The 21,038-nt window shown below is 39.5% G+C and overlaps 1 protein-coding gene across 1 annotated transcript in view; it reads left to right on the forward strand.

Annotated features, from left to right (window-relative positions):
• Positions 1-21,038, forward strand: part of clasp1a (cytoplasmic linker associated protein 1a) — a 97,476-nt gene that overhangs the window by 29,703 nt on the left and 46,735 nt on the right. Inside the window, exons 9-13 of the mRNA XM_063005986.1 lie at positions 13,048-13,191; positions 17,198-17,274; positions 17,387-17,479; positions 17,581-17,726; positions 20,115-20,250. Of these exons, the coding sequence (XP_062862056.1) occupies positions 13,048-13,191; positions 17,198-17,274; positions 17,387-17,479; positions 17,581-17,726; positions 20,115-20,250 (596 nt within the window). The remainder of the gene's footprint in view (positions 1-13,047; positions 13,192-17,197; positions 17,275-17,386; positions 17,480-17,580; positions 17,727-20,114; positions 20,251-21,038) is intronic.

Genomic DNA, 21,038 nt, shown 5'->3' on the forward strand with positions numbered 1-21,038 from the left:
ATGTTTCTGCAGGTGAAATCTTCCTTGACAGCACATTAGGTGGGTGGTCCTAATGTTTTGGCTTATTATTGTATAAGGCAAGGACAATTGTTGCATTATAGAATTTTATGCACCTTTCATATGCAGTAATTTTCCATCTAGACATTTCAAACTAATTTCTGCAAGGTTTGCCTAAAGAAATGCTAATGAAGCTGTAAAAGACAATACACAGAGTTTACTGTTGTAGTGGGTACAACATTTGGCATGGTATTAGTCTCGAATTGTTGTATATATGTTGAATGCTGATCCATGTGCAGTATTGTGTACACAGTTAAATTAGATGGTGGCATGACACAGCAGTTTGTAGTTCTCACACAGGCAAACACACCATGCAGACAAATGTAGATTAATAATTCAACTGAACAAATTTACACAACTGATGAAATAAATGAGTAATGAAATAAAATGGCCAATTGATTAATGTTATATAGCATCCTTTAAGACTTGTATTTGCGTTTTTTAGTGTGCACTGTCAAATTACAATGATGTTTTATGGCCACTAGTCTCCCAATGAAAAATTAAAGAGATAGAATAAAAGTCATATTTTCTAATACAATTGTAATGTTTTGGTAATAAAGTGAAAGAATTATGAGTGGTATTATTATAGAATAGAAACTTTGTCGTTGTACATTGTACATGAATCATATAAACAGAAAAACAAGTAAAACACAATACACAGACAGACAAAACATGCAGCCAATAGTAGCAGCAAAGATATGAGGTGCAAAAATGTGTGAGTTCTTGAGAATTTGAGTAGGGGTGTGCAGAGGGGGTGATGGCGGTCACAGCTCTGGGGAAGAAGATATTCCTTAGCCTGCTAGTCCGAGTCTTTATTGTCCTGTATCTCTGTCCTGAAGGCAGAGGGACAAACAGTCCGTGTCCTGGGTGGAAAATTGTCAGTAAAACTGGGTGTAAAATAATTATTAGGGAAAGTCATAATATTATGGACAAAGGCTGTGTTAAAGAAAGATAACTACCTCCTCCTGTTTACATAAGGGATGTTGAGGATTTGGTAATGTTGCACATGAGCATCAGAAGCATGAAAGAAACTGCATTTTTTTAGGCGGTTCATAGGTGGGAGCTACGATGCACACTTTTGTTTGTGCTTCTACAGTAAGGCTAATTTATCCTTGAAATATGCAACTTTATTCTTCTTACTTTATGACTTCCTTATTGACATATTATGACTTAATTCTTGTAATATAATAGCTTTATTTTTAAAGTCTGATATAAAAAATTTTTTAACAGAGGCCCTAAATGTCGTCATAGAACATTGATAAAACTGTATTGTTTTTGTAGTACATGTTTTATCAAGGGCCTAACAATCAGTTTTGTAGAGACCTGTACCAGACACATCACTCCCTCCAGCAGACTCCCGTTAGGGTTTGTTTCAGGGCAGCACAGTGGCTCAGTGGATAGCACGGTCACCTCACAGCAAGAAGGTCCTGGGTTCGATTCCCAGATGAAGCGGTCCGGGTCCTTTCTGTATGGAGTTTGCATGTTCACCCCGTGTCTGCTTGGGTTTCCTCCCACAGTCCAAAGACATGCAAGTAAGGTAAATTGGAGAAACAAAATTGTCCATGACTGTATTTGGCATTTAAGACTTGAACTGATGAATCTTGTGTAACCAGTTTTTACCTGCCCTGTCATAAAATCTAACCCAAGTGTGTAAAACATGACATTAAAATCCTAATAAATAAATAAATATAAATACATTGGTCTACATCTTGCCCTGTCCTAAGCGTCTGCAATTCCTCCCTCATCCATAAACCTCCTCTTTGTACTTTCTCCTCTCCTCCTGGCTGGCGGCTCCATTCTCAGCACCCTTCTCCCGATACAACTCTCATTCCCAAACCATTCCAGTCTGTCTTTCTTATCTTTGTTTTCAAAACATCCTACCTGGCTGTCCCTCTAATAAACTCCTTCCTAATCTTGTTTATTCTTGTCACTTCTTATCTTCATCTCAGACACCTCCAGCTTCCTTTCCTCTTTTAGTCAATGCCACTGCCTCCAAGCCATATAACATAGCAGGTTTCATTGCTGTTATGTAAACTTTCACCTTTACTCTGGCAGATACCCTTCTATCACAAGTAAAAATGCATGAGTACCGATACTGGTATCGGGTATTTGCCCGATACGACACTCATTAACTTGTACTCGTACTCGGAAACGAGGCTCCGATACTAAACATCCGATACCGTGTGCCTAGTGCACTACACGATTTTTGTCCTGATTTTCGCTCGGCGACTGGTCGGCGCTAGATTTGCCGGCTCGGGAGCAACTCGGCGTTCGCTCGGCGATCAAAACTCGGCTCTCGTTCGCTAAGTGTGAACTATCCAACAACTTTTTCAAGTTTTTTAGCATGTCGGATATCTGATCTGAGATGTGCGACTGGGAATGAGTGACATGTCGAACAGCCAATGAGAATGCAGGATACGGTGTGAGGGGAAATGCAGGAGAGGAGTGTAAACAGGTGGGACAGGGGGATAATATAGTTTATATCAGAATACACCAGCACACACACATTTTACAGTATTTCTGACCTGATCGTTCTCTACAAAACATATTTATTAACCTCCAACTCATTAATTCATTAACTCCATCATTCTAAATAGGTATTGGTATCGGTATCGGCAAGTACAAAAATACATATACATGTACTTGTACTTGGTTGGGAAAAATTTTTATTGATGCATCCCTAATCACAAGTCACTCCTGCCACTCTAAGCTAACCACCACTTTGTACACCGTTACCACCTCTACTCTTTTCAACCTCATCTTTCCATCGCCCCTCTTTCATTTATGCACATGTACTACATGTACTGTATTATTCCCGCTAACACTGATTCCACTTTTCTCTAATGCATATCTTCCAGTCTCCCTCATCTCAAATCATGATGACATTCAGAAATGTCATATTCCCTCTAGATTTCTACCTTACCTCATTTGTCATCCAGTCCATGACCATTGCCAATCAGAATGGACTCAGCTGACCCAATTGATGCAGTCCCACATCCATTTAGAACCCGTCTGTCATTCCTACTTCACATCTAACTGCTGTCACGCTGTCCTTGTCCATATCTTGCACCAACCTTATTAACTTCCCTGCCCCTCTCGATTTCCTCATACTGTCCCACAGATCTTTTCAGTGAAACGTTTTTTTGTTTGTTTTTTACAGCATTGTTACTGTAAAGGGAAACACCATTCACGTGTGGAAAGGTCGCACCTTATTATTAAAGATCATTTATGATAAATTAGACTGTACCACATAGCACCATACCATGTTTTTTCTTCTTTTTTAAAGCAGATTGTTCCTGCGTCAGACTGTGTAAGATTTCTGCGTAAGTGTACACGTCAAGTCCTGCTTGAGTGGTGTGTGTTGATGGCTGTGAGCCATGATTGCTATCTGCTCAGTAGATGAGTTCGCCTACTGGGGGTCGGCTTGCACTGACTGATTCTTTTAGCACAGGTTTCAAGTGGTAATTGAGAAGGCTCACAACTGTACATAGCATGTGCTAAAATGCATTGTATATAGTGCACATGTGAAGCGAAAATGCTGCCATTTAAATGCATTAACTGTGCCGGTCCAAGGGACACAGCGGGATAATCCGCTAGCACACCAGTGCTAAGATTCTGAGCTTTTGAGTTCGAATTTCGGCTCTGCTGTCAGTCGGCTGGGAGCTCTCCAGTGCCTGTAGCAGACAAAATTGGCCTCTAGTCCACTGAGTGGCAAAACTCTGTGTAAGGACCATGGTTGCCAAGGGCACCTGTGCAGGAGCCCGGAGAGATTAGTGCATGGCTCTCTGTGCGCAAATCCACAGAAGTATGGGACAATAAGATGGGATTGGTGGACTGCACACACATTGTAGGCAGTGTGTGTCAGGCGAATATACACCCTCCTTGTATGCCATCGGGGTCCCCAGCAGCGGATCGGCTATGCTAAATTGGGTAAAAATTCTTAAGCAGCATTGCACAATTCAGATTAGAATCTGTGCTGATTAAAGCACAACGTGTTGATTAGTCCATAAGTTGTCATTGCGAAAGACTTGTTTGTTTTTGCTAAATGCATGAGATGCCATTGTGTTTAAAGGCTAACTGAAGCGTGCTGGCCCACAGCATGAGTGCTCAGCTCTTGGCAAGCTTTAGTGCTCTACCTTCGCACTCACTGGCTATGAAGCAAAACAGTCCGGGCTATTGTATTCCACCGTGATGAGCGACTTCCATTAGAGCCGTTGTCACTCTTTGTGTCCTCAGTGTTGCCAGGAGACCTGTTTTGTCTCGTAATTGTGGGCAAAATGTTGCTTTTTTGCAGTTGTAATGTACGCTCTACTGTTCTGTGTTTATGCTATTTTGACCTACACTCTAGTCTGAAAGTATGTAGGCAGGCAGAGGGAAAACATAGTAAATGGATTTTGTCTTTCAGCAGCAATAAATAAACGTTCCGGATTGGTCAATGTGTCAAAAAATCTTAGCACAATATATTGTTTTTCTTTTATTGGATACAATTACTCATTAATACTTATGGAGGGAGGCAAGGCAAGTTTATTTGTATAGCATCTTTCATACACAGTGGCAATTCAAAGTGCTTTACATAAGGAAAAAAACAAGTTAATTAAAAGCATTAAAACATTCCTGAGATCTAGAACCTCAGAAAGACTTCTTGCAAACATTTAGTTACAATTAAGACAACATGAAATTCAAACGAGAGAAAAAATTAAGAACATGAAAAATTAAAAGAAAATATTGTAAAATATACCCTACAATTTGGGAAATACGAAATTAAAACAAGAGATAAGCAATTAAAACATGAAAACTAAAAGAAAATATTGTAAAATATACCCTACAATTTAGAATGTACACTACTCTATAAAAAGAATTATTAAGAGCATGAAAAACTAAAAGAAATATGGTAAAATGAGGGTAATAGCAAAAATTTTGAGCTCAATCATAGGCACAAGAAAAAAGAAAAGTTTTTAACCTGGATTTAAACATTTCTACATTTGCGGAACATCTAATATCTCCTGGCAGTCTGTTCCAGTTATATGCAGCCCAACAGCTAAATGCTGCTTCACCGTGTTTAGTTTGGACTCTGGGCTCAACTAGTTGACCTGAGTCCATGGATCTAAGAGATCTACTGGGTTTATATTCTCTAAACATTTCTGAGATGTATTCTGGGCCGAACCCATTCAGTGATTTATAGACCAGAGATTTTAGAACTGGAGTGCTGGATGACCAAACAGCCGAGCCACTGGGAGGAGATGTACTCGTCAGTGCACTCTCCATGACCATCCCAAGCTATGATAAGGAGGGTGTAAAAAAAGAAAGAAAATCCACCGTACACAGCATGGCGCTTATAAAAATGCCATTTTCATTCATCAAGCACCTTATTATGTTTACTTATTTGGTACGTTCAATAATTGATACACCTGTTACACAGAAATTGAGGTTATCAACAAGCGACCCCTGTCGAACCCCCACTCTATTTATTTCTTCTTTATTTCTTCCGCATTATTGATTTGGCACAGTGTTTCCTGACACAACCCTCCCTATTTTATCCGGGCTTGGGACCGGCACTACAATGCACTGGTTTATGCATCCTAGCAGCTAGGTACTTATAGGACAATTAAGTGTCTCCAATTAGCCTGGCTGCATGTTTTTGGATGTTTTGTTTCTGTGGGAGGAAACCGGAGCACCCGGAGGAAACCCACGCAGACACGGGGAGAACATGCAAACTTCGCACAGAAAGGACCCGGACCGCCCCACCTGGGGTTGAACCCAGGACCTTCTTGCTGTGAGGCGACAGTGCTACCCACTTGGCCACCGTGCCGCCCTGTCGAATCCCCACTGACTGTATATTATTTGAATGAGGGAGCATTCTCAGCACTGCAGTAACAACAGCGTGATTTAAAAAAAGTGGGGTTGTGATATTTTGAGTATAGCAGGTGCAGCAGGGTTGTTAAAGGGTTAAAGGGATTTTTAAACATTGTTTCAACTTACCGGCTTGTTTGTTAGGAACACATTCCAAGGTAGCACTGGTTGTAGGTGTACACTTTAAGACTAGAACTAGATGTTTTGTGTTAATCTTGGTTTTTGATCTCGGCACTTTTTTGGCTTTACATTGTTGGTCAGAGAACAATTCTCATCAAGCACTGGTAATAAGGTTTTAACAACACTGCTGCACCAAATGTTATTACCATAGTGCCATTGCAAGGCTGAATAAAATCTGGTGAGGAAGGGTCCTATGAAGGTTTTCTTTTGACTGATAAATTAGGTACAGGTGAATGACAGAGTGTACAGAGCATCAGATGGGCTACAGTCAGTAATCGTATGCTCACAACGTTTATCTGTATAGTAGGTGTAGCTCATAAAATGCGCTGTGCTGCTCATGTCGCCATCTAGTGGCCTGAAATAAAAATATCCTCAAATGCAGTCTTACATCAGATAATTATCAATATGCAGTATAGCCAGGACTACCAATTCTGGCATTCAATTTTGCCTAAAAGTCATTCATGTATTATTCTTAGATCATAATTATAAAAAAAAAACCCCACAAACTGCACCTTTTTTTTGGAGAACACACCAATATGGGAATTCTGGGTCAATGCCAATAACTTCTCATATCAGTAGCTGGCAAATGATGTATGATCATATGTGTGTACACACGTATGTTATTATATTTTTATTATATTCTTTATACTTTTTCATTTAGTTTCTTATGTTTTTTTCTTTCAATTTACTCAAAGCATAACAAATCATGTCTGTGTTGGATGCTTATACTTTGGATAGCACCCTTGAGATTCAAACCTGGATCTCAGCAGTGATGGGCTAGATTAGTAGACTGCTGCACCATGTAACTATCCTTAGGTTTAGCTTTTTATTTTTAAGCACAGAAGGAAGGCTCACAGAGCAATTATTGTTGCCCTGTTGTACAATTCTGTCACATTTAAATTAATGATGCTGAAATTAATTTTAGCTTTAGTCTTCTAATCGTAGTGTGTTTTAGGTGTTGTTTCCAGACACCCATCTCTCAGGACAGTTTGTACAGCATATAGATCCAGCTAGCATTAGGGAGGAATGTAATTATGAAATGTACCTCAGGGCATTTCAGGTAGTGTTGGTGCCACATCTTTGGTTGCTGTCTGTCCACATGTCCTTTCAATGGGTTCTCCAGTTTCCTTCAGCCTCCCAAAGACATGCCTGTTGGTTTATTAATGACTCTAAATTGCCCCCGAGCGTGAATGAGTATGTAAGATGAACTGCCACCCCATACAGTGTGTATTTTTGCTGAATGATACCTGTATGGATTCCTGATGCTGTAGACTAATTAATCCACATAACAAAAAACAATACATTATTTTACCAAAAAGATTTATTAAAACAGGCAAAATTTCAAGCATGGCTCAAATTTGTTGACTTTAGACCAATTAATTCACATCTGCAACCAGTGTGTTTAGCCAACAGTGTGTTTGGTCCCCAAGTTAATTTCAGGACATTCATTTGCATTAATAAAACTTGTAAAAGTTGAAACTTAGCGGCTGGCTGAGCATTTATAGCAAAAATTTATGATTCTGACGCTGTGCTGAGTGGCAGCCGATTGCAGCAGCTCCATCCTGTAAGGAAATAAGCCAGTCATCTTTTGGTCCATGCTGTAATTCTTACAGTCCATAGAGACTTATATCCAACTATCTACCTATATGTCTGTCTATCTATCTGTCTGTCTGTCTATCCATCTAAAATGTTCAGCTGACCATGCCCACTTTGAATGGAAAGCTATCGCTGTGACCTAAACCTTTTGTTATGCATGGATTAATAAGGTTAGCACTGTGTTTTACCCCACATTAAATGCATTTCAATTTAAACAGAACATAAATAGAGACGATAGCAAAAGTTGGGGTTTCATAAAATTTAGACACATGCGAGTTGGTTCAGTCTCCTGTCAGCACAGTGTGGGGTGGCATTTGTCTGGTGTGCAGTCACAAGACCAGGGCAGTCGGAAGGAAGGGAAGGGAGGGGACAGGACACCAGAGAGACCAAGTGAGGGTCTGAAATAGCCTGAGTGGTGTTTTCTTTTTGTATTCTGAAAGCGCACCATATGATTGCTTGCACTGTAACAACAAGGGAAGGTAAGGATTAGAACAGAACACCCGTTTTACAGTCAGTGAAATAATATTAATTGCTGTATTTACTGATTGTGTGTGTATGATGGAAGGAAGTTGAACAGGTTCATTTATTATGTTATATGATGTAATTATTGGTTTAATGAATTGAGATTGAATTAAATGTAGTGGCATGTGTGTTATTATCTCTCTGCTTAGAAGTGTATAACGTAGATGTTTGGGTCTAGTGGTTAAAATGTGAATTACAGCAACAGATATTTCCCACAACTGCCCAATGCCAGTTACACTATGCGGGACAAAAGTATTGGGACACCTCTTAATTACTGAATTTATGTCTGTTAGCCATAACAGGTGTAATAAATTACTTATATAAAGCAGGGTTTTTCAAGCCCTGGGTAGGGTTGCAAGCCGAAAATAGGGGTCGCAGAGAAAAATAATAATAATGAAATAAACTTGTACGTGAACATCTTATGTTACATCTTGTTAACCACAGTGGGACCAAATTGTACAGAGAGAGTAAGATGCATTGTTTGTGTTTTCTGGGTCACATAAACAGTCATGAACAAAATGTGGGTTGCTTAAAAAAAGTTTGAAAAACACTGATATGAAGGAAATTTTGAGCTTCCAACTTTGCATCAACAGTTTAGGGATGGCCCTTCCAGCATGACTGCCCCTGTGTACAAAGCAAGGTCTATAAAAACATGAAAAGCTTGGTTTAAACTTTAAAGAAACTGACCTCAGCCCCACTGAACATACTGGGAATGAACTGGATCTCTTGGCCAACATCAGTGCCCAGCTATATGCTCTTTAGACTGAATGGGCACAAATTCCCACAGACATACTTCCAAGAACAGTGGCTTTTAGAACAATGGCTTTTGTTCTAGCTGAAAAGATCACACAGGTGACACTATTTTAATACCATTCGTTTTTGAAACAGGATGTCTAACAAGCTCAGGTGTCCAAATACCTTTGGATATATAGTGTACCCTATAGCGTTTCGGTTCCTTCACTGCTTTCTGCTGGATGTACCACTGAACAACAAGCTTGATAACAATAAGCAATAATTACTGACACGGTTGATACTGTATTCAAATGCAGTTTTGTATGTATGTAATTCGTAATGTTGATTAGTTTGTACAGGAAAGCTTTGCAATGGTTGTAATTTCGAGACATGAGTAGATGAAAAAAAGCAAGTGTTCATGAATGTTTATTGCTTCATTCAAATCTTGTTAAATAGCTACAAAGCCACAACAAGTGATTCCAGGATTAAAAAATGTGGGACTGCTATATGAAATTTAAAACCCACTTGTTATGTTGTATTTTCCTCATCATGTCTAGGTTCCTTTGTTCCATTTAAAATAGAATACAAGAGTTTATTTATTTATTTATTTATTTATTTATTTATTTAATACTTTATTTATATTTTATTTATATACCCCCCTTTCTCCCACTTTAGCGCATCCAATTTCTACCCATCCATCATCCTCTCACTAATGCTGGTCCCTGCTCCTGATTGGGGAGGGCGAGGCTGCTCCACGCCCCCTCCGACACGTGCGCAGCCATCGAACATCTTATCACCTACACTTGACGAACGCAGTGCGGTACAGCGCTGTGCACGGAGGGCAACACCCTCTACCGCACTCCTTCCCCATCTCCGTGCAGGTGCCACCAACCAGCCAGCAGAGGTCGTAATCGCACTAGTCTGGGAGAGAGTCCCCATCCCTTATTATTTAGTCCCGCCCCTTATCTGAACAACAGGCCAATCGTTGTTCATGTAGCCGCTCAGCCTCAGCCGGCAAGGCAGAGTCGAGATTCGATACGATGTATTCGAGATCTCGGCTCTGGTGAACAGCGTGCGCTGTACCGCTGCGCCACCTGAGCGGCGAGTTTATGTTTTTGTGAAACATTGGGAATCAGTTTCCTCCATTTCTGTGCTTCTATGTCATGTGGACAGTTTGCCCCATTGGTGGTGAGAAGGTCAGTGGTAGATTGAGTCAGTCAGATTAAACGTTGTGGGTGAGCTACTTTTCTGCATGGCTCCTTTCCTTTCTGTGTGTAATTTACCTTTGGCACGTGCTGCCAAAAAGCTTTATTTTGGCCCCTTTTAGAAATAGTACATCGTCCTACTTAAGACCAAAAACTTCAGCTTATTATTGAAATTTTAAGATGCTTTTTCAAGACCTACTTAATGTCTGCAATTTCCCAGCTGTGATCTTAGTGATTTTCTGTTGTATATCATTGCTCTGTTATCTAGTCTTTCTCAAAGTGGTCGATATGTAATAGAATTTGGCCTTTGTGTCGCTTGTGTTCATACACCAGTAAATAGGACAGTGTGAGAGAACACATTTTAAACCACTGGCTAATCCAGAGGTAAAAGCAACACTGATTTTCATTGCATATCTTTTGGACCTGTTTAAGGATCTGTGTGTTTAAAACATGATGCATTTCTATTTGAGGCCTTTTTTGCCTTCATTTCGAATGTTGATTGTTTACTCCACAGATAGTGGAAAATGATCTGATGTGGACAGGACAAAGCATTGTAAGAATGGGGAAAATGTGGGTCGTCAAAATTTAAAAACAGCTGTTTGAAGGGTGTGAGGAACAGCAGACCATTTACTTCCTGACATTTAAGCGGAACTCCAGAGCAGATGGTTGGGAGTAAGGATCAGTTAGCTGCTTCTTTACTTAATCAGAGAACACGCTTACCAAACGGCTAGTATGATTAACAGACAAGTTTAGGATAATAGTAATTTTACAGATTTAAGGAATTTATAGTTGACCAACCCCTAACATGAAGAATTCAGTCTATCCTAAAACATTTTAAACTATTTAGTGAACTATTTTGACACTACAGTGGAATCGCAATGTGATGGACCTCCATTTAACGGATTTCTGATGTAATGGACAAAATCTGGAAAACCAAGTGTCCGGTCCGATTGTTTAAATTCCCGCGTGAAGCGTACCGAGACCAGTAGTTCAGTAAATAATGGTCTGCTAGCAGGCGCACGTCTTTCTGTTTAAATGAGTGATAAGCTTTGTTTTGTAGGGAGGCTTGCTTTGTTCTAGCCTTTTTCTCTGTGTTTTATGCTTAATTTTTAAGTTCTAGTCTAGTGCTTATTTATGGACCAGCACTGCTCCAATAGCCACCAGCAGTGCTTCAGAATCAGAATAATAGATACTCTGAGTCCCCACTATCCGATCACGGCATAAAAAAAAAAAAAAAAAAAACACACACAAGGTAAATGAAATTTTCCCCAGTAGTACAGTACACCAATTTTACATTACATAGTTACATTTTTATTTACGTTGTTAATTTTACTGGTTATGTGCATGTAATATGTGCATGTTTAGCACTTAGTTCTGTGTTTTCATATATTTTTGCATCCCCTGGAAAAACAACCTTGCTGTTTTAGGAAATCGCATTTTACGGACCAGTGAACCCCCCACTCCCTTATGTCTGTTAAATCGAGGTTCCCTGTATTTTAGGCAGGTGGTCATAATGTTTTGGCTATTCAGTGTGTTTGCCAAATATCTTTAGGACTTCAAATGCTGGAAACTAAAAATATGTTTAAGGCTTATGTCTGAGGAAAAAAAATACAGAAGGCACATGAACCTATCCACTGAGGGGACACAAGCAAAGCCTTGCATTAAGTGTTGCATTAAGAATACCATCGGGGTGACACGGTGGCTAAGTGGGTAGCACTGTCATGCCCACGCAAGAAGGTCCTGGGTTCGATCCCAAGGTGGGGCGGTCCGTGTCCTTTCTGTGTGGAGTTTGCATGTTCTCCCCGTGTCTGTGTGGGTTTACTCCGGGAGCTCCGGTTTCCTCCCACAGTCTAAAGACGCGCAAGTGAATGCAGGTGAATTGGAGATACTAAATTGTCCATGACTGTGTTGGATATAACCTTGTGAACTGATGAACCTTGTGTAATGAGTAACTACCGTTCCTGTTATGAATGTAACCAAAGTGTAAAACATGACGTTAAAAATCCTAATAAACAAACAAGAAAGAATGCCATCGGGTGTAAAAACTGTGCCAAAGCAAATACGTAGTCGAACAGAATGAGGAAAGGATTCGTTCATACTCTTGCAGTGAGATGCTGTAGGTCATTGCACAGTTTGTGGGTACCTCTGTGATAAAATGCAGAAAAGGTTAAGGTGATTTGGGATCCCGGCTAAATAGTTCATCACAGCGTTAGTGACTTATTGTAGATTAATCAGCCTTACATTTAAGTCAAGGTTTGATCTAGTGCTGTTCGGACTGATTTATTCGGATTGCTTAATGTTTGATGGTGTTTGCTTTTTCATGATGCACTATTTAAATGATCCGTCATGTAGAAAATGAGATTCTGTCACTAAATTGCCTGTGCATAAATCATCACTGGGATTCCATTTATATTTGTGTTTATGTTCTTCTACATGCCTGAACTAAGTACATAAAGATTATAGCAGGTTTAAGAACTTCAGTTCGAGTACTGCCTATTAACCTTAAGATGAACTTATATGGTTTCTACATAGTGTTCTTAAGAACACGCAGTAAATAAACAGCTACCAGATCAGTTTAGGGCTCTGTGCTGTTAAAATTAGTCAGTCAACACAATTTAAAACCAGATCAATAAGAACGGACATATACACTCGCCGACCTCTTTCTTATTTACACCCACTTTGGATGTGCAGTTGCGGTTGTAAATTCTCAAACACCCTCACTTTAAGAGATATTATGATGAAGTGTGTAGACCTAAATTGAAATACACAAACAGAAGTCTTAGTAAACTGTGAAAGGAAGTGTATTGATTTATTGAATTAAATAGATCTGCTAGCAGTAGGTTGTTTGTGAATGGTAAAAGTGTTTAAAAGCAATTGCACTCAGCATTTCACCTATCCTTCGCAGATAAGAATTTTGATGATGATGACTCTGTGGACGGGGGCAGGTCCTCCTCTTCCACCTCATCGAAAGCTTTCTCCAGCAGCAGGCGAGTAGGTAGTATGGGCTCCATGAGACGACCCAGCTCGGCCTCCGCACCCAGAGCTGCAGGTAAGTTACATACAGGAACCTTAGCTGTTTGTCGCAGAGAGTGTGGATCAGTTGTAAGATTTCTTGAAGTAGAAATCAATAATTTTATGAACAGTAGAAGGACCTAAATTATCTGGACAATCTCATCTGGACAATTTTTTTTACTGATTGACAATTTTTTCATGTCTTATGTTTGGAGCACAATAGTGAGCCACAACCAATTACCGATTGGTGCTTTGGTGGATCCTTTTAAACCCAATCATGATTCCATCTCCTGCTACCAATCCACCTGTTTATTGTGGAAATAAGTTTTTCCTCTTATTGTGCCTCTGTCCTGACTTTTTTGGAGTGTGTGGCAAGCATCACATTTTAAATGTGTTGATAATTTGTCAGTTAAATTAAGATTCAAGAGAATGTAAAAAAATCACAGATGGTTCTTGTTAAGGAGTCAAAGTGTCTGAAGTTTTCTGAAAATGGGGTTTGTAGCTATAAAGCTGTTATGGATCAAAATTTGACCAATTTCTTTAAACCAATAATCAGTCATTAGTGAGCGGTTAACTGACAGCGTCCTGTCACAATATAAAACATTTCATTTTAACAAGTTTTAGTAGAGGTAAGGTAGAAGTGTGATGAACATAAACACCGCAAGAAAAATCGATTCAGCATTTAGAATGTAGATTTTACACTGAGTCTATTGTAAACAGTTTATTACTAGTGTTAACTAAATATGCTGGTCATAAATTTTATATGAATGCAGCTGGTATTTTCAAGACTTAAATCATACAAATATATATGTGTTAGGGCTGGGAGATTTTCACGATTAATTCGGTTAATTCGTGTGACCGTTTTCACCCGATGTTAGAAATGTGACAATCGTGATTGTTTACATACTTTATATTTTAATTAAAATACTAACATGTCACGAGGGAGAAACTGAGCAGACGCTCGCGGAATATACAGTACAGGCCAAAAGTTTGGACACACCTTCTCATTCAATGCGTTTTCTGTATTTTCATGACTATTTACATTGTAGATTCTCACTGGAGGCATCAAAACTATGAATGAACACATGTGGAGTTATGTACTTAACAAAAAAAGGTGAAATAACTGAAAACATGTTTTATATTCTAGTTTCTTCAAAATAGCCACCCTTTGCTCTGATTACTGCTTTGCACACTCTTGGCATTCTCTCAATGAGCTTCAAGAGGTAGTCACCTGAAATGGTTTTCCAACAGTCTTGAAGGAGTTCCCAGAGGTGTTTAGCACTTGTTGGCCCCTTTGCCTTCACTCTGCGGTCCAGCTCACCCCAAACCATCTCGATTGGGTTCAGGTCCGGTGACTGTGGAGGCCAAGTCATCTGCCGCAGCACTCCATCACTCTCCTTCTTGCTCAAATAGCCCTTACACAGCCTGGAGGTGTGTTTGGGGTCATTGTCCTGTTGAAAAATAAATGATGGTCCAACTAAACGCAAACCAGATGGGTTGGCATGTCGCTGCAGGATGCTGTGGTAGCCATGCTGGTTCAGTGTGCCTTCAATTTTGAATAAATCCCCAACAGTGTCACCAGCAAAACACCCCCACACCATCACAGCTCCTCCTCCATGCTTCACAGTGGGAACCAGGCATGTGGAATCCATCCGTTCACCTTTTCTGCATCTCACAAAGACACGGCGGTTGGAACCAAAGATCTCAAATTTGGACTCATCAGACCAAAGCACAGATTTCCACTAGTCTAATGTCCATTCCTTGTGTTTTTTGGCCCAAACAAATCTCTTCTGCTTGTTGCCTCTCCTTAGCAGTGGTTTCCTAGCAGCTATTTGACCATGAAGGCCTGATTTGCGCAGTCTCCTCTTAACAGTTGTTCTAGAGATGGGTCTGCTGCTAGAACTCTGTGTGGCATTCAACTGGTCTGTGATCTGAGCTGCTGTTAACTTGCGATTTCTGAGGCTGGTGACTCGGATGAACTTGTCCTGAGAAGCAGAGGTGACTCTTGGTCTTCCTTTCCTGGGTCGGTCCTCGTGTGTGCCAGTTTCGCTGTAGCGCTTGATGGTTTTTGTGACTCCACTTGGGGACACATTTAAAGTTTTTGCAATTTTCCGGACTGACTGACCTTCATTTCTTAAAGTAATGATGGCCACTTGTTTGTCTTTAGTTAGCTGATTGGTTCTTGCCATAATATGAATTTTGACAGTTGTCCAATAGGGCTGTCGGCTGTGTAGTAACCTGTCTTCTGCACAACACAACTGATGGTCCCAACCCCATTGATAAAGCAAGAAATTCCACTAATTAACCCTGATAAGGCACACCTGAAAACCATTTCAGGTGACTACCTCTTGAAGCTCATTGAGAGAATGCCAAGAGTGTGCAAAGCAGTAATCAGAGCAAAGGGTGGCTATTTTGAAGAAACTAGAATATAAAACATGTTTTCAGTTATTTCACCTTTTTTTGTTAAGTACATAACTCCACATGTGTTCATTCATAGTTTTGATGCCTTCAGTGAGAATCTACAATGTAAATAGTCATGAAAATACAGAAAACGCATTGAATGAGAAGGTGTGTCCAAACTTTTGGCCTGTACTGTATATCAAGGAAAGTTTAATATAAAAAATGCAAAAACAGTGTACAAAATCAGTGAAAACTAATACAGTAAAAGGAAGACAACAAGTGTCATACACGGTAACGGTTAGATTCAGTAATAAGGAGCGCAAACACGATCGGCAAAACAAGACACATGAACAGAAGAGTTTAATTAAGATTCACTGAATCGAACACAGCTGAAATGAATCAAAACTCCAGAGCCGATGAGCGCGATCAGGATTGGCTGACCGGGGACATGTGATAATCGCGTGACAGTCCGTGGGAGCATGGGAATTGTAGTCTATATTGTTAGAAGCAGATATTAAGACCTCCATCCACCCCCCCAGAGTCACAAGAGGACAAAATCAAAGCTGAGCTGAGTGATTACTTGATGCCCCCCAGTGTAGATACTGATACAGACTCACTTCAGTGGTGGAAACAGCAAATGGACTCGTGTTCCTTTTAAGAAACCTGTAAATAACTTGTATAGTTTTGCACTTTTCTTAATGTAAGGAGGTTCTGCTGCACATTATTTAAAGTGAGTTGTTTGTGAGTTATTCTTATAAAGGTTATAGCTTATTAAGATTTCTATTTTGTTTTAATTATTGTTAATTGTTATACAGTTATTGTTATAAAGTTTGAGTTCCTTGAAAGGATAATTATCGGTGGTGCAGTTACTATTTTTGCACTTCTGCGGTCTTTTAAATTAAAATGTAAAAAAAAGGTATTTGAGTCTTTTTTCAATTGCATTATACAAGAACAAAAAAATTGAAATCGTATTCGAGAATCTGTAATAATTTAAAAATAAAATCGCAAAATCGCCCTGCCCTAATATGTGTTTGTTTTTTTCTGATCAGAACTGCAACACACTTTTTTCTAAATGAATATAACCGGTTGCTTGGTGCATGCACATTGAGGGAGATGAGCACACCAACCTCGACTGCACATGAAATATCTGTATTAATCAAACAGTGACTTTGTTGGTCATCAGTTAGTCATTGTTAAAGGTTTCTATAAAACTATTATAGGTTTTAATCCCATGCACATGCATATCTCATGTGTTATGTTTTAATGGCCAAGCGGGGCGACACAGTGGCTGGGTGGGTAGCACTGACGCCTCACAGCAAGAAGGTCCTGGGTTTGATTCCCAGATGGAGCGGACCGGGTCCTTTCTGTGTGGAGTTTGCACGTTCTCCCCGTGTTGTGGGTTTCCTCCAGAAGCTCCGGTTTCCTCCCACAGTCCAAAGACATTCAACAGAATTGAATTGGAGATACAAAATTGTCCATGACTGTGTTTGACATTAAAGACTTGAACTGATGAATCTTGTGTAACCAGTAACTACCTGTCATGTCATGAATGTACCTAAAGTGTGTAAAACATGATGTTAAAATCCTAATAAATAAATAAACATGCTAATGTTGACCAGTAATTGCAAGTGACTCTTGTCTAGGAAAAGAAGGAGCCAGTGCAGGGGCTATAGATGAAGAGGACTTTATCAAGGCATTTGAAGATGTTCCTACTGTGCAGGTAAATGTCACAAACATGGAAATGTATGCTTTGCCAGTACATTAAAATGTAAATAATTTCCTTAGGTGTTTTTTTTTTTCATTTAATATGTACTGTGTTGTACTTTCAATAGATTTATTCCAGTAGAGAATTAGAAGACTCCTTGACTAAGATCCGTGAGGCGCTCTCTGATGAAAAACATGACTGGGAGCACCGAGTGACTGCTGTAAGTGCTGCACAATCTACCATACTTACGCATCAATGTGAAATCGCTTTGCTAATTCTGCTGTAAGCTGTAAAAACATTGAGTATTTTGCTGTTCTTTAGCTGAAGAAGGTGCGCTCACTGGTTTTGGCTGGAGCTACAGAACATGAAGGATTTCTCCAACAGCTCAGACTTTTGGAAGCTGCTTTTAAGCTCTCTGCAAAAGACCTGCGCTCTCAAGTAGTCCGGGAAGCCTGCATTACCTTAGGGTATGTAACACTTGTGCTTATTGTGAAATAAGTTCACCATGCCATACAGCAGTGGTTCTTTTTTTTTTTTTTTGTCCTCTATGCTGATTCGACCCTTTTGCCGTTGACTGAGGACGCCACTCAACTGACTTGCGCCCCCTCCGGTACGCAATCGGTACAGCCTGCATTTTTCACCTGCACGAGCCGAGTTCATACACCGAGAGACACTGCGCACGCAGGGTCACACCCCCCTCAATGTTATTCCTCAGCCCTGTGCAGGGGCCGCAGTTGTACCAGTTATGAGGACCTATGCTCCAACTCTACCCCTAAGCCCCTACCCCTGTAGCCTATGTTGGATCTTTGAAATATTTGATTTGTCCACCTCAGAAGTTAACAGATGGGCATCATCAACATTCTTCAGTTAACTTACTTTTTGAGGGCTGCTCAAGTATCAGAGTGGGACTAAAATCTAAACCTAAACTCGTCTAGTTTGACACCTCAGATTGTTTTCTTCTATAGTCATTCAGATATCTATTTGTTGGTGTGCAATGGGTCATTGACCTGCCGCCTGATCCTATTTTGGCCCAGCTCAAGCTGCTACACAGATGACTTTGCCTTCCCTTTGTGCTACAAAGTAGAGGTTATCATTGTCTCTTTTTCCCCCCAAGTCTATCCTTACAAGATATCGCATCGGACACTCCAAGCTAACACACAAGCACCTTCTTACTGGGGAAGATGCACCAACTTGCCAGCTATGTAAAGATAGACTAACAATTAAACACATACTGACAGACTACCAAACACTATAAACAGTGAAAACAATATTCAAAACCTGCTTAAGACAACAGCATCAGGGTAAATACAAAATTTTTTGACACATTTAAATCTAAAACATCTTCTATAATTTGTTTTAAATGACAATTGACTTAAGACACAATCTATATAGTCGTATGAATAGCCTCAATGTTCTGATACGGCATTAAAAACAGCTGCTGAAAAAACAATATCACACCCCCTCTACCACCATGCTTTACAGTTGCCATGAGGTGTTTGTGGTGGTTGTACTTTGCATGATGACCAAACATCTCCACTTAGATCTTAGGAGTGCATAGGCACTTTGACTGACCAACAACTACTCAGCTCAGCACACATGCACTGTGTCTTGTGACATATTCACCTTACCACCAGTATTAAAATGAGCCACAGTAGCTCTTCTATTGGCCCGTACCAGATACCACAGGCTTAATGTCCTCTGGCATTAATGAGTCTTGGATACCCAACAGTGTGTCGTGGTTCATGTCCCTCATTCGACCACTGAGCATCGGCTGACTTTGAGCATCCATTACTATTTTATAATAATAATAATAATACATTTTATTTGTTGGCGCCTTTCATGACACTCAAGGTCACCTTACATCAACTAAAACAAGAATTAAAACATACAATAAGTTATTACAACTACAACAAACAAATTATCACAACACACAAGCATAAAACAAAAAGTACAAGATATGTTAAAGTGAATAAGCCAGTTTAAAAAGATGACTTAAGACCCGTTTTGAATTCTGCGATGGATTGCAATGTTCGAATATGGGTGGGGGATTGTGTTCCAGAGTTTAGGTGCAACATAGGAGAAAGCCCTGGTACCCATTGTACTAAGGTTAATGGCTGGTTCTGCCAAAAAAACAGCTGAGGAAGATTTTATTTCGTAGATACCTTAACACAGTATTCTGGCCTATCCAACTCATCCAGATTTTTTAACCTTCATATCTGCTTTTTTTGACATGTCTACTAAAGGCAACTTCCAATATGTGGATGTGTATAATGTTTTGGTGGATTGTGTATTTTTTTTCTCTCTACCTGCTTTCTGAATGTTGGTCACATTAAACCTGTTGTGTATTTTTTGCCATCTTGTTTGTTTGATAAAGTTGATAAAGACCAGATAACTGTTATTTAGGTCCTATATAATAAAAAAGTAGAATTAGGAGATGCTGTTCTTTGTTTTTGACCATATCTGTGTAAGTGCTATTTATCTTCGGACACTTTAAATGCACTTATCCATTAAAAACAAGTTTGGTAAAGTGTTGACATCTAAAGACAAATAAGTCTCATTTTAGAAGTGTTATTTCAAAAATCCTGTCAAAAACTGTCACGTATTTCATGTTTGTGTCACCGTCAATTTAAAAGCTGTCACTCATAGAAAATGTCCTTGGCTCACTGAAATCTGTATCCCGTGCACAGCCTTAATGATATCATACCTTAATGTTTTTTTAATGTTGTGAGACATGTCAGTGGAGCACGGAGTCACGTTTAATGTCTGAATGTAGCCGGCTGATGAATATTAATGGGTTTATGTTTTACTGCCATCCAAATCCCTGCTTGATACATTTCTGTTGTTTTTGCCATCAGACATTTGTCCTTAGTGTTGGGGAACAAATTTGATCACGGAGCAGAGAACATCATGCCTGCGCTGCTCAATCTCGTGCCCAACAGCGCCAAAGTAATGGCCACGTCAGGTGTCGCTGCTATCCGCCTCATTTTACGAGTAAGTGTCTTTACCACATAGTTTGTCCTGAAAACTTTCTGAAGTGTTTCTTTAGGGGTTTGAATGATGCTTTATTATCGCACAGGAAAATCCTTAACCAATCTCAAACCTCCACCAACAGACATCAAACCCTAATAAACGACTATGTTAAAAATAAATGGCAATTGGAATGAAATGCACAAACAGATTCACCCCAATGTCAGGAATAAACCAAAAATACATTATGGAAAATGTACAGACCAAGTTACACTAGATGTAGAAGAGGTCATTTTAAATTGACACACCAACACTTAATACTAGGAGAAGACCCCACCTGCAACAGAGAAAGACAAAGACTACATATGCCCAGTACATATAGCTCTACTAACTTAAAATTTTCCATATTTTATGTCAGTCATTAAATTACACTTATAATTTGAATGACAGAATAAATGGAATCTACAATACACAAATGGTGCAGTTGCGTCTTAAAGACGAAAATACTCGTGCATGTTTTGACACACCACCATTCTCAGTTAACCAAGTAGTATTTTTAGCTAGTTTACACTTCAACATCTTAGACATTTTGACTAACTGATTGCTAATGTAACCGAGCGTCTACAGAATTTGCTAAGTTAATATAAAAAAAAGAAATAAACTGTACATAGACAAACTATAGGGAGCATAATACTTTACTGACTTGTTCTTTTGAGGCACAGCACAGAGATGATCACGTGTGTAAAGAAGCACACTTTTCCATTGATTATGGAATCTCCAAAAGAACAAAATTGCACTTAATACAAATTTCA

Source organism: Trichomycterus rosablanca, chromosome 12 (assembly GCF_030014385.1).
Source record: "Trichomycterus rosablanca isolate fTriRos1 chromosome 12, fTriRos1.hap1, whole genome shotgun sequence".
Taxonomy (NCBI): domain Eukaryota; kingdom Metazoa; phylum Chordata; class Actinopteri; order Siluriformes; family Trichomycteridae; genus Trichomycterus; species Trichomycterus rosablanca.